The following is a 14,146-nucleotide window of genomic DNA, read 5'->3' as shown; positions in this document are numbered from 1 at the left end:
AGTTTCCTTGCTGTCTTGGTATGACTAGATATTCCAGGCTTATCTTATAGATGTCTCGTCCTAGCCTGGGAAATGGTATTCAAGACTACAAGCTGGGCACAAGGGATATTCATTGCCATACATATATATCTAAAACATATATATGTATAGTATATATGTGTGTATATGTATAAAATATGTACTATTTATATATCATGTTAATAAATTGATATATAATTAGCTACATATATACTAATGCATATTAATGTATATAACTAATATATCGCTATATATATTCATTGATATTGGATTGGTCATTGTTTCTACAAAATAGAGCCAAGAAATATGTTGTTTGGCTTTTTTTAGTCAATAAAACATTAATGTACACAGATAATTCTGTTTTTAATTTTAGATTTGGGGGGTACATGTGCAGGTTTGTTATATGGATATATTGTGTGATGCTGAGGTTTGGGTTTCTATTGAACCTGTCATCCAGATAGTGAACACGGTACCCAACAGATCATTTTTCAAACCTTGCCCCACTCTCTCCTTTACCTCTTTTGGAGTCCCCGTGCCTATTATTTCCATCTTTATGTCTCTAATACTCTAATATGCACAGATTTTTTTTTTTTTTTGAGATGAAGTCTCGCTCTTGTACCCCAGGCTGGAGTGGAGTGCAAATGGCACGATCTCGGCTCACTGCAACCTCCATCTCCTGGGTTCAAGTGATTCTCCTGCCTCAGCCTCCCGAGTAGCTGGGATTACAGGCGCCTGCCACCACGCCCGGCTAATTTTTGTATTTTTAGTAGAGACGGGGGTTTCACCATGTTGGCCAGGCAGGTCTCAAATTCCTGACCTCAGGTGATCCTCCCACCTCAGCCTCCCAAAGTACTGGGATTACAGGCACCTGGCCACTGCGCCTAGCCACACACAGGTATTTCTAATTCAGATTCATGACTACATTCTTTATCCTTAACCTACTTGAATCTGTTCTGTATCTCCCACACCAAAAATTCTGGTTCTCATCTTAATTACTTGCTTCCTTTATCCCATTAATGGATACATTTAGTCTCAGACTAATTATACCAACATTATTACCAAGAAATGGTTACTACTGTTTGTTTTTTTTAGTAGCTCTTTTTATCTCTAAGATATGTTCATCTATTAGCAATATACAGTGAAAATACAGTCAAATAATTAAATTTTAAAGTTATTAAAATAATCCTTATTTGGTTGATTCACTTACTTCAATTTATCTTAATTTTTAGAAATAGCTTAATTTGCACTCTAGCCTGGGTGACAGAGCAAGACTCTGTCTCCAAAAAAGAAAAAAAAAAAAAGAAATAGCTTAATTTTTTGGTAACGGATATGTGAACCATAGACACAGTTCTAAGGTCTAATTTATAAGACAAGGTATATTCAGAGAAGTCCATCTTGCACCCTATCCCTCTACCCTTCTTCTCCTTCTCCGTTTCTTCCCCTAGTTTTAGTTCATCCTTTCATTAAAAAACAAAAACAAAAAAAGATACTCTCTCCTTGCCTTCTTAGGTAAACGGTAGCATACTATACATTTTCTGTGTTGCCTTCTACACTAAGTAACATATCCTGCAGATCACTTGATAGTAGCATACAGAGATATTCTGCATTCCTTCTGCAGCTGCACAGTGCTCTAATTGTGCATTTACGTAGTTGTCCAACCAGCTTCCGTAATCGATTTTGTTTTAATGTAATGGAATTCTTTTAGTTTTACTAGTTCTAAAACTTCGCAATTCCTTTATGTTCTTATGGTTTTGTGTGTAATAGTAAATATTTGTTAAAATGAAACTTTATTTTCTATTTATTTAAATTGACATAATTGTATGTTTATAGAATACATAGTGATGTTTTGATATAATGTGTAGTGATCTGATCAGGGTAATTAGCATATCCATTGTCTCTAACATTTATGGCTTCTTCATGTTGGGAACATTCAATGTCCTCCTTCTAGCTATTTGAAACTATGTATTACCGTTAACTATAGTCATCCCATAGTGCTATAGAACACCAGAACTTATTTCTCCCATCCAGCTGTAATTTTGAACTTTAGTTTTAAAACATCTCAAAAAGAGCTTTTCAAACTTAATTTATATTTTCTTGTGGCTGCATTTATCCACAACTAATTATTTGACCATGGTAATAATTTTTAACATAGCTTGTATGTGTTATCTCAAATTAGAACACAGAATATGTTGTATCAGCATAAGTAGACGTAGAGTTAAACTAGTTATCTCATTTTTGTAAAGAGCTTTATAGTCTTAAAAGTATGTGTAGTCATGTATTTTGATTTAATATGTTATCCTAAACCAGACTAATAGTCTGCTGACCCAAATATATACCCAATTTGGCCTACTAAAAAGAAAATAATAAATATAACTCTTAAATTTCTACACAAAACCTTGATTTTTTTAAAGTGTAATTTAAAAAGGGGCTTATAGTAAGACCTCAGATTTTATTTTATACAAATCATTTCAGCTCATCCCCTTTAACTGAAAATAGCTATTGGGAAATAGTTCTAGTAAAATTTGTTCATCAATATTGCACCTTAGAATTGGAGTCAGATTTTATTTTAATGTTCAGGCTCCACCATTTTTTCTTCAGCCTTTTTCATCTTATATCAACAGGAATTTCTTTCTCAAAAACAATCTGATTACATCATAATTATTTTCAGTCCCATTTATTTATTTCCAATTTAATTTGTCAAAGAAAATGACATGCAGTGATTTCACCTTAGATGTGCAAGTGGCTGTGTCCACATAGGGATTATTGACACTATTTGAGCGTGGACTCTTACAGGACAATCTTCAGCTGACTTTAATTTACTTAAGAAGGAAGGAGATTTTCTGGCACTGCTATAGGACTTGTTTTTGTCTATTTAGTCTCTAGGTTTTTATAATAATATAAATCTTTTAAATACCTCTAAAATGATTTAGTCAAAAGTCTCATTGCCATTAAGACTGTCTTATTTATTGAGAATGCTCTGCCAATATTCAGCTTTCTATAAAAGTTACTTGGGCTATCTGTGTGGTTGACTCTCTTTTGCTTGTCTTCTAGTGCATTCCACTCTTCGTTCAACTTGTTTTGGAGAGATTAACTCGAGGGGTCAAAACTAGTGAGCTTCGTACTATGTGTCTTCAGGTTGCGATTGCTGCCTTGTACTACAACCCTGATTTGCTGCTACATACTTTAGAACGAATTCAGTTGCCTCACAACCCTGGACCTATCACTGTACAGTTTATAAATCAATGGATGAATGATACAGATTGTTTTCTTGGGTATGTGTCTTTTGGATTTTACACTGCTTTTCTGTTTCTGGAAAGTTTGCTTTTTAATATTTGCATATAATAACATGTACAAAGATAATTTTCATGTCTTAGGAATTATTTTTAGTGTATTTTTAATATTTAATTTTTAGAGGATTAAGAATGCATTTCAGCAGGGTAATCTAGTGGAAAGAATGCAGGCTCTGAAAATTTGATGTAGCCCTTTTCCGTTTTTTTTTTTTTTTAAACACAAGCGTATCATTGTATCTCTAGGCAACAAGAATTAATTGTCTGTCTGGGTTCCATGATTAAGTGTCAGTAGGTAAAAATATTCTAAATGGAGTTGGATTTCTAAGGATGGTACCCCTCTGGCAAAGATCTAATGTAATGTCACAGAATGTTTAACTCTTTGCAGATCTCAGAGATGCCTGTTCTCAAAAGTGGAGTCAGAAGGCTTGTTATTTGTAGCCGAGGTGCTGCCCCAGTAGGAGAATTTGGTTTTATGTGGAGCACTCTCCTAGTTTTCAAAAATAGGAAGAGTGAGGCCGGGCGCAGTGGCTTCCGCCTGTAATCCCAGCATTTTGGGAGGCCGAGGCGGGTGGATCACGAGGTCAGGAGATCGAGACCATTCTGGCTAACACGGTGAAACCCCATCTCTACTAAAAAAACTAGCAGGGCGTGGTGGTGGGCACCTGTAGTCCCAGCTGCTCGGGAGGCTGAGGCAGGAGAATGGCATGAACCTGGGGAGCGGAGCTTGCAGTGAGCTGAGATCGTGCCACTGCACTCCAGCCTGGGCAACAGAGTGAGACTCCATCTCAAAAAAATAGGAAGAGTGAGATTCCAACTAGTGTTATGTGCCCACCTCAGGTCACCCAACACAGATTAGTGATTGTGTTATGCTAGAAATTGAGCTAGCTGTCTAATTCGTTTTAAAACACTATCTAATATCTAACTGGAAATTAATAGTATTCTTTTTAAGTTTTGTGAGAGATCATTTAGAAAAATTTCCTGAGAGGAACAGACTCCCCACAGTGGTTAAGACACTGCTGCCACAGGCAGGAGAAGATGGAGGCCTGGATTAAGATGGGGAGTTAGGAATGGGGGAACGTATTTACAAGCTGCTATGTGTGTTCTAATTTTTCTACTTGCAGGACACTGGAATTTATCCCTGATTGAGATTTGTTATTAAAACCTTGAAGGGAAGAACATACTTTCAAAGAAATTGTTGTTAAAGTTATCTCTGAGAAAGATTTAGGGAGTAGAGATTTGGTCATTTAAAGTTAAGCGGTTGGTTCTCTTATGTCTTTATTAGCACTGGAAGCGGTCTCCCTGCTATTGTGTAGACTGGGAGTCGTTGGGTTGTGCTTCCTTGGATTCTTTTGAGCTCTGCTTGATAATCATCTTTTCTGCTGTGATCCATGTGGCACGTATTTAGGGGCTGCTTGGATGAGAAGGTCCTCAGGTCAAGTACAGTTCTGTTACAGCATACTAGTTGGGCATTAGTGACTTGAATCAGTCAAGGAACGCAAATAATGAAGAATAACAGAAGCCTGTAGAATATTCATTATTGGATTTGTTATATTATTCTCACTTTAAACACATTGAATCACTGCAAGTGAATTTTTTATTCACACAATTTTAAGAATGTTTTGCCAATGTAATCTTTTAATTCTTAATTTTTTAGTTTTAAGCAACTTAGAGGAAGTGTTTAGTAGAAAAATGTCTAATGTTTACTGGTCAAACTTTTTTTCTTTCTGAATAAAATTTTCCTTGTCCTTATATTTTTCTTATGCTATTTTATAGCACACAGGACTTTAGTAGACTGCTTAAATTAAGTTATCTTACTAGATGCTGAGTTTTTGAAACATCTTTCACCTCTTAGGGTTTGGGTAGATTATGTGTGCTGAGAAACCTTGTAGATCAATCTAATAATGTTGGAAGAGTCTAAGAAACTCTTCATTCCCCCCCACCATTGTATAGGACTTTTATGCTCTCAAATATAGGTATTTCTGCTTTATTAAAACTCCTTATGCCGAGGCCCATATATAACATTTATATTAATCATAAATTGATATTATAGCAAGATTCACCATGTTAATTGCAGACTCCCAGTAGGTCTTTGAAAATAATTGGTTTACAAAATTTGATTTACATAGGATTTCATACAGTACAAAACAGGGAATGTCTCTGTATGATACCAACAGATGAACCTTAGAGTATGCCTTGGACATTTCTTTTTGTAGTTTCTCCAGAATTTGTTCTTTATTCCACTTCTCATGTCTACATTTTTTTTTTCTTCAAAATTTGCAGGCATCATGACCGGAAGATGTGTATAATAGGACTGAGTATCCTTTTGGAATTGCAAAATCGACCTCCTGCAGTAGATGCTGTGGTGGGACAGATTGTTCCCTCAATTCTTTTCCTTTTCCTTGGCCTAAAGCAGGTCTGTGCTACTAGGCAACTGGTAAACCGGGAAGATCGTTCAAAAGCAGAGAAAGCTGATATGGAAGAAAATGGTAAAGTCTTCTAATTGAAATGAATGTTACAATTGATTTTGATTTGTGTATGCATTTTATATGAATACTAGTCTATATGGAGACATTAAACAGATTTACATTCTTCGGCCTGCTACACGTATAACAAATATTTTGGGCTTGGTTGACTTGCTATTAATTGTATCATGTGATATAAATTTAGATTTGTGTACCTTCTGACACCTAATATACTCAGTGATTTTTTTATGGAGCCTAATAGATGTTGTTACACATTAGGAAACACATTTATAACAATCAAATGGTCTTGACTGTAAGTTAGCAATCTAGTATCTAACTTTCTTGTTTGTGCTAACAGCCTCGTCAAGGCAGCAGCTATGAGTTAAATGAATCATTACATTAAGAGCTGAAGTGTTAGTACCACAGATTAGTAGAGAGTGTCTTTTTTTTTTCTTTTTTTGGAATGGTTCTTAGGTGACTCATCAAAAATTATATTTGAGAGAGATATTTGTGATTTAAATATAAATTAAGGTAAAGTACATAAATGAAGTGGATATACTTGAGAATCAGAATAAGATTGTTAGAGTTGAATATTAGACCTTTGTTTTGTTTAATGATGAGATTGTGGAGCTACTTGCTAAAGACTAGGAAGTAGCATTCTCCAATTCCAGGTGGAGTTTTTCCTCTCCTGGTTAAAAACAGATACTTCGTTAGCTGAGAAAAATCAGAACTCTTCCTGGTAAACATACAGCTCTATTTTTGATGCTAAATTCTGTGATTTTAGCATGTGTAGATTTAAAACGCTTTTAATTGGCATCATCCCAGTTTGTTCATATACCAGGGATTATAAACTACCCTTTTCTCCCCTCCTCAGCACAAAATACAGCTTCTAATTTGTTTTCCTGAAATCTGTGTAGGTCTTTTGAAGAAATGCTTCTTTATTAGAAGTGCTGCATGTGTGATTTTTGTTTTGTTTTGTTTTTAGCTGTGTGTCAACAGTTGTAGAATTCTTTTATTTTTTCCAGTATGTTATGATCTCTAATTTCTTGTTTTGGCAACTCTTTATTGGCTTATACTATATGGCTTGAGGGAAAATTTTCTAGTAATATCCCAGACTTTCTTGTACTTCCTGCTAAAGTATGGAATGATTAACTAGTGGAGGTATTTCTCCGTCTTTTTGTATTAATAGTTATAATTTGCTATGCATTTTTTAGTGTATTTGGTCCAAACTATGGTTAAGTGCCTTATTCCTAAAACTACCTAGTTCAATCTACCTGCTTCAATATGGTGTGTCTAATAGACCTGGTTTTAGGTTAATATTACCTGGTTTGGGTTTACTCCAGGATTTCTCTCTTGATTTTTGTTCTGCATTTACTGCCTTCCTGTTCCAGTATTTCAGTTACAATCTAACTGCTAGGAACAGATTGACACTGAAAATAGATACAGAATCCATGGTGATACATAATGTAGTTCAAGTTTTTAACTTTTCAGGCGACATGTAGCTATTTTTCTTTACATTTTTGCTATTTCTTTTTATTATAAATTAGCAAATTATATATTTATGGAGTACAAAGTGATGTTATGATTTGTGACTATAATGTGGAATGATTAAATCAAACTAATATATCCATCACCTTAAATACCCTTTTTAATGGTGGGAACATTTGAAATTTACAGTCTTGCCAATTTTGAAATGTACATTTACTATTAACTCTATTCACCATGCTGTACAATAGATACCAAAACAAAACAAAACAAAACAAAAACCTAATTCTTCCTGAGACTTTGTACCCTTTTACCAACATTCCCTCATTCCCACCACCTCCAGCCTCTGGTAACCACCATTCTACTCTTTACTTCTATGAGTTTGATTGTTTTAGATTCTATATATAAGTGAGAACAGGCAGTATGTGTCTTTCTGTGCCTGGCTTATTTCACTTATCATAATGTCCAAGTTCATCAATGTTGTTGGAATTGACAGAATTACCTTTTTAAAAGTTGAATAGTGTTTCATTTTAAAGAATCCACATTTTCTTTATTCATCTGTTGTTGATGGACACTTAGGTTGATTGTGTAACTTGGCTATTGTGAATAATGCTGCGATGAACACAGGGCTGCTGACATCTGTTCTACGTATTGATTTAAAATATTTTAGATATATACCCTGAAGTAGGATGGCTGGATCTGTATTTTTACTGTTTCTACTGGCAGAAATGATCTCATTTGGGCATTTCTAAGCAGTTTATAATCAACTCAGTTAATTAAGAGGACTGAATTCTCAATAGGAAGTCATTGTTTAAAACACATGCACTGACTGTACAGTCACTTTTTTTTTTAAACAAAGGTAATTTTGAAATCTGCAATTGAATACTATTCTTGTATTAATGAACTTCCATAGCCTAACAGTAGTAATGTTCATCTGGATAACAGGTTTAGGGAACTTGTTTTCAGTGAGGAGGATAAGGACATTCTCAACTTAGCAAACTCTACAGTAAAGATAAGGTTTATTTATTTTATTTTTTATTTTTATTTTTTGACTCTCCTCTTTAGACCAGGGATAAGATTTATTTTTATTAAAATTTTGTGGAAGATTTTTTCCTTTCCAGAGTGTAGTTTTATAGTCTTTGGTTTTTGTCGTGAAGTTTTATATTTTGTCCTTATGTGTTTTGATTCCTTTTAAATAATTAATGGGTTCACAGAGGAGATTTCAAGTGATGAAGAGGAGACAAATGTAACTGCTCAAGCAATGCAGTCAAATAATGGAAGAGGTGAAGATGAGGAGGAGGAAGATGATGATTGGGATGAAGAAGTATTGGAAGAAACCGCGCTTGAGGGGTTCAGTACTCCACTTGACCTTGACAATAGTGTGGATGAATATCAGTTTTTTACACAAGCTCTGATAAGTATGTCTTTACTCCCCACATCTTCTGATTTTTTTTTTCTAAACTCTTTCTTCATTTCTTCCTGTTTTGATAGTTGCCCAAGATTGGTCTAGATTCTTTTAAAAAATTTTTTGTTTATTCCTTATGATAGAAATCCCCAAACATACATACATGAAATGATAGAAATTAAAATAATGAAACACCTATCACCCAATCCTAGCAGCTTTCATCATTGAGAAGTAGCAGGGTGAGCCTGTAGGTCATCCTTGCAAAAGTAATATGTGGAGTATCTGTGTATATTGTTCATCCTTTAGGCATAAATGGGCAAGCATTTTTATAGCAAAGAATGAAGTGCTTCAGGCATACATTGCTTAAAAATTGTGGCTAACAACCTATTAGTTATTCACAATCCCTAGAATGAAATTGCTGCCGTAAGAGAGTGGCTTTTTACTTTGTAAGTAATTTGCCAATTTTATACAACAAAGAACAGTATAATTACAGTTACAGGACTCATAAATGATTGGGGGGAGACAATATTTGCCACATATGCATAATAGGCGTAATGTACACAGTGTACAGAGGCCATCCTCAAATGCATAAGACCAGTAACCTAGTAGAAAATGGAAATGGAAAATTTACAGAATAAAAACAAACCAATGAGGATATTTGGAAAATTATTAAATAAATTATTTTAAATCTCATTAATATAGATTATTTGTTTTATGGTTAGATAGTATTTCCATAGTTATATTGTAATTTAGTTCCACTGTGGGACATTTAAGATTGTTTCCAATGTTTTTACCATTATGAGGGTTATTAAAATGAACATCCTTATATGTAAATGTTGTTACTAATAAGGCAATATTAGCTTAATATATTGGTGTTTTTTAGTGTTGCTACAAATAACATTAATGAAGAAAAAACTACCTAGATGTTCTTATTGAAATTCACAGGAATTGGAGGCAGAGAACACAGGAAACTATATTCCAAAGCATGGGAAACGTAACAGCATAAACGTGGAGATGGAAATATGGAGGATGTGGCCTAGTGTAGTTCCAGACATGGGTGTGTCATAATCACCAAGGAAGCTTTTAGGTCTTGAGTAGAATCTCCGGAGATGTATTTTTAAAGATGCTTCTCAAGTGACAAGCAACTTTAAACCAGCATGTAGGGGCCACTGCTTAAAGACTGTGAAGGAATACAGTTGGGCTGGGCTATAGTGGCCTTGAATTCTGGACTGAGGTGGTCCATCCCATTGCCCATTGGAATAGTGTTGAAAGTTGTGTTCTGAGGCAGTGACCTTTTAGATGTGGTAATTCACTTCAGGGGAGTTACCCGGTGATGGATGATGTGCAGAAAAAACTGGAAAGGACTAGATGTGGGAGCCAAGTGTTAGAAGTTCACTTTATTAATTTAGATGTATAGAGACCTGGAATGGGGAGGGTGACATTTGATGGAAAGCAGCATATAGATGAAAGACATTAAGAAAGAAGCAGAGCTTTGGGTGTGGAGAGGGCATGCTCAGGGATGTTAAGGATGTACAGTAGTTGACTGGGAGACTAATAGAACTGGTGAGATAAATGGAGAGATAGAAGGTTTGGGAGGAAATTGTTAAATTTGGTTTTAGTTGTGTTGAGTTTGAGATGAGCTATTCAAATGGAACAGTCCAGGAGGCTTAGGGGAAGGTTTTTCCTAGAGGTACAGATTTGAGTCCTTGGGGTGGTAGCAATGCTAAAGCTGCAGGTAGTATGAAAATTCCAGAGGAAAATGGTAATGAGTGAGTACTGGTGTTCTGGATTTTAGAGGACATCCATAGAAGACAGCAAAGCAGACAGAGAACTAGGCAGACTAGAGATTTGCAATGTCCTAACCTTCCTTTGATTTCCCACATAGCTGGGTACTAAGTGGGTACTCAGAAATAATCCTTTGTTGGCATAAGTTTCATTACCTTGTGTGTGTTGTAGTACTATACTCTTTGTCTCTTACTGTCTGGGATAATTTCTTTGTAATTTGATCATGTTACTACTTGTTCTCTAAATTAATAGTCACTGTACCCTCCTGTCTTTTCCTCCCAAAATGCAATAGCTGTGCAGAGTCGAGATGCTGCCTGGTACCAGCTGCTGATGGCACCACTCAGTGAGGATCAGAGGACGGCACTGCAGGAGGTGTACACACTGGCAGAGCACCGACGGACGGTGGCAGGTCAGCCAGAGTAAACTCCAGAGTGGAGTGCATGTGTCAGAGTGCCAACAGACAGCCTTATTTGATGAGCCAGGTGGCACCTAAACACTGTTTTTGAAATTGTTAGGAGACTCACACTTTAAGATAATAAGGAATTGTCATTATTGTATAATTGTTTTAATCAGTCATGATGTCTTAGCTTTGCAAAAACCTGCACATTAATATGTATCTCCTAGTGGTATTCTCATTCACATTCTTATCCTATGTTGGAGGCAAAGGTACAAAGTAAGGGTTGGGATAAGTCTTGCCGAGGGAGACTTAATCAGTTGGATCACTCCCCTAAACATTTCAACCATGGGCCAAAGGGACTTGACGAATTCTTGCAAGGAGCTTGTGTTCCTGGAAATGGAATGCTCTCCATTTCTCATTGTTGGGCTTTATTTGACATTGTTTCTTGTTGTTGACTTTCAGTTTTTAAGCTGGAGGAATTATTCTATGTTGATTATTGTAGTTACTTGTAGATTGTCATTGGAAAAGATTTTGTAGTTACAAAAAAATTTTAGTAGGAAACATGGCAAACTAGACATCTAGAGTTTAGAATGCTGGTTCTTCTGCATGGACTTAGATTTTCAGTTCTGTGCAGATTCTCAGTCAGCCCTCCTGATATGAGAAGTCTGGGCCCCCTTTCAGCAGTAGAGACAGTGAAGTAGGATCCACCTCTGAGATGTATTTTCTTTTCACTCGTTTTTTGCAGATCTTCTGATGGTAGTGAACATACCACCTTATTGACATGGGTCTGTTATTCTTAGTTATTCTTTGGCAGGATAACTAATACTACCAGTCACATTCTTTCACAGTTCTAAGCATATAAAGAATCTGGCTCCTTTGAGTCGTCTCCAACTTTGTCACCTTAAGCATTCTTTTTTTTTTCTTCTCCCCTTTTCTTTTGAAAAATGCTAGAGGCAAAGAAGAAGATTGAACAACAGGGAGGCTTCACCTTTGAAAACAAAGGAGTCCTCTCCGCATTTAATTTTGGGACTGTGCCCAGCAACAACTGAAGGAAAGAACATCAGCTGACCAAATGTCATCGCTGCATTTTATTTCACAAAAGGAGTGTGAGGGTCAAGGGGATGAAATGAGGGGGCTGCTTTTAGGGCCCTCCTGCTGTACCAGTTACCATCTGGCATTAGGCAGCACTTTTATCTACTCTTTCCCCTTTGATCTTTGTCACCCTGAAATATATATTTTAAACAGCTACTGTAAGTATGAAATGAAAGAAAAACAATCATTGGACTGAAAAGGACAAACCATATGTTCCACAGGCTGAATGCCCAAGATTGTTTTAGAGGATTGGATAGACTTGCACGTCTCAGGTTTTTGCCATGCAGAATCAATGGATTTATGCGGATAACAGTGCCTTCTGTTGTACATGAATTATCAGAAAAAAATTTTTGGAGTGCATTGCAATTTTTTTTAAAGCATAAAACATATTTCTAGATACAACATAAACCTTGGTTATATGTCGACTATTCTGCATTTTACTCTGTGAATTTATTGTTAGGCAGTTACTGCAAGTCACTCTGGTTTCAAAATCTTCACTGCTCCCTCTGCTCACCCTGCTGCTGGGGGGCTTTTTTCAGGGGTTGTATTATAAAATATGCACTGGCTCTGGTTTTTCATAAGATGTTTTGTGGCTTTTTAAAGAAGTGTCTTACTCCCTCTTCTCTCATTTTTTTCTGCCTTGAAAAGGGGTGGTATTTCTTTTGGGGTCAAAAAATACACATATCAATTTCACTCCTAACCTTGTAAGTTCAGGACTCATTTTCTTGGCAGCAAGTGGCAGGGGCTCTTTAGTCACTGGAGTTAACAGTAAGTCTGAGTATATTCTGAATAATGTAATTATGCAATTAATTGGTAATCATACCTAAAGCACATTGAACTTCTAAGAGAAAGGTGCTACGTAAGCACACTGTCTTTCTGGATGGGGACTTGTATTTTAAATAACTTATCATTCCAGCTGTGTTGGACTAGGGTCCAAAGCATTTTATATATTTTTTTAATCTAGGAAAAAGACCCAAACAAATCTAACTTCTTGCTTTCTCACCTATTTGAATTTTCTCCTACCTAATTTTTTTGTGTCTTTATTATAGCTCAGTTTGACTTCTCAAACTTTTCAAGGGTTGGGGCAGCTGCACTTTTAGGTGGCCTATAGGAAATATTGCAGATGGAGATTACAGTGTTTTTCTGACCTGGTTCAAGACCAGAACATGGGTCATATAGGGTTTTTATTCAGAAAAATGAAAATGTATCTTCAGAACTTAACATATTACTGGATGTGATACAGATTTTCCTTTCTGTGAAATTGAAAATTCACAAAAATTCACAGCTTAAATTTCCCATCAGTGACTGGAGGAATTTTTTTCAGGTGCTTCTGATATTACCATCCCTTATGCATATTAACTCTTTAAAATTTTAGGTTAAGTAATCTCTATAGAAGTAGCCTGGAAAACCATGAGTTTTGGAGTTCAGTGACCCCCTGCTTTCCTCTGCCCCTCCCTTCCCAAGGCATTGAAGCTGAATGTGCCAACTGGCAGTTAGAAGCGAAAGATGGCATTGGGAGAAATTTTAGAGAGCTTTCAAACTCTTTATTCTCATGTTCCACGTGGTCTAATTTTAACATAAATAATATGCCTTCACACTGGATTGTAAAAGGCATGTGATTTTTGAGATTTTATTTTGTGATGTATTGTCTTCTGCAGTATTAAAGGGAAAGAGGTATTAATGTGCATTGCCCTACCTTGTTTTTGAAGCCAGGGTAGTTGTATGATTTTGTTACCAGCAGTGCTAACCTGAATGTGACCTGGTTACCTTGGAAATGCAGGAACTTATATGAATGTACTATAAAATAAAATGCGGACTGATTCCCAGGATTCTGAACTCTTCTGTGTGAAATGTTTTCTGAAATGTGGAGGTGCTTTAAGCAGTTGATAATAACCCATCAGTATGTTTTCCTGACACCTGGGGACCTGAAGCAAGGTGGACTGTAGGTCTGGGAGGGTAACCAGGGCTTATCAGGAACAGCTAATACATGGGGAGAAGTAGGGAGTGAAAGCCCATCTCATGAACCAGGAGGTCCGCATAAAAGAGTGTTGGAGCTCTGGAAAGGCACAGGGCGTTCAACCACAGCAGGACCTTGAAGGAAAGGAAGATGTCACTAAAATGGTGCAATTTTCTGATGGGTCTACTATCAAATTATTACTGGTCAAAACTGGACTGGTAATACGGTAATGGATATGTTCTTAGAAATGCTTCA

The 14,146-nt window shown here is 36.2% G+C and overlaps 1 protein-coding gene across 3 annotated transcripts in view; it reads left to right on the top strand.

The window, feature by feature from the left end:
• IPO8 (importin 8) overlaps positions 1-13,763 on the top strand; it is a 67,219-nt gene extending 53,456 nt beyond the window's left edge. For all 3 annotated transcript variants that reach the window (XM_054442468.2, XM_063672561.1, XM_054442469.2), the window contains 5 exons: positions 3,070-3,290; positions 5,589-5,794; positions 8,470-8,673; positions 10,738-10,854; positions 11,794-13,763. In XM_054442468.2, coding sequence (XP_054298443.1) covers positions 3,070-3,290; positions 5,589-5,794; positions 8,470-8,673; positions 10,738-10,854; positions 11,794-11,891 — 846 coding nt within the window. In that variant the 3' untranslated portion in view covers positions 11,892-13,763. The remainder of the gene's footprint in view (positions 1-3,069; positions 3,291-5,588; positions 5,795-8,469; positions 8,674-10,737; positions 10,855-11,793) is intronic.
• Positions 13,764-14,146: the final 383 nt, after the last annotated feature.

Source organism: Pongo pygmaeus, chromosome 10 (assembly GCF_028885625.2).
Source record: "Pongo pygmaeus isolate AG05252 chromosome 10, NHGRI_mPonPyg2-v2.0_pri, whole genome shotgun sequence".
In the NCBI taxonomy this organism is placed as follows: domain Eukaryota; kingdom Metazoa; phylum Chordata; class Mammalia; order Primates; family Hominidae; genus Pongo; species Pongo pygmaeus.
The sequence above is the reverse complement of the archived record's forward strand: the minus strand, read 5'-3'. Positions and strand labels throughout refer to the sequence as shown.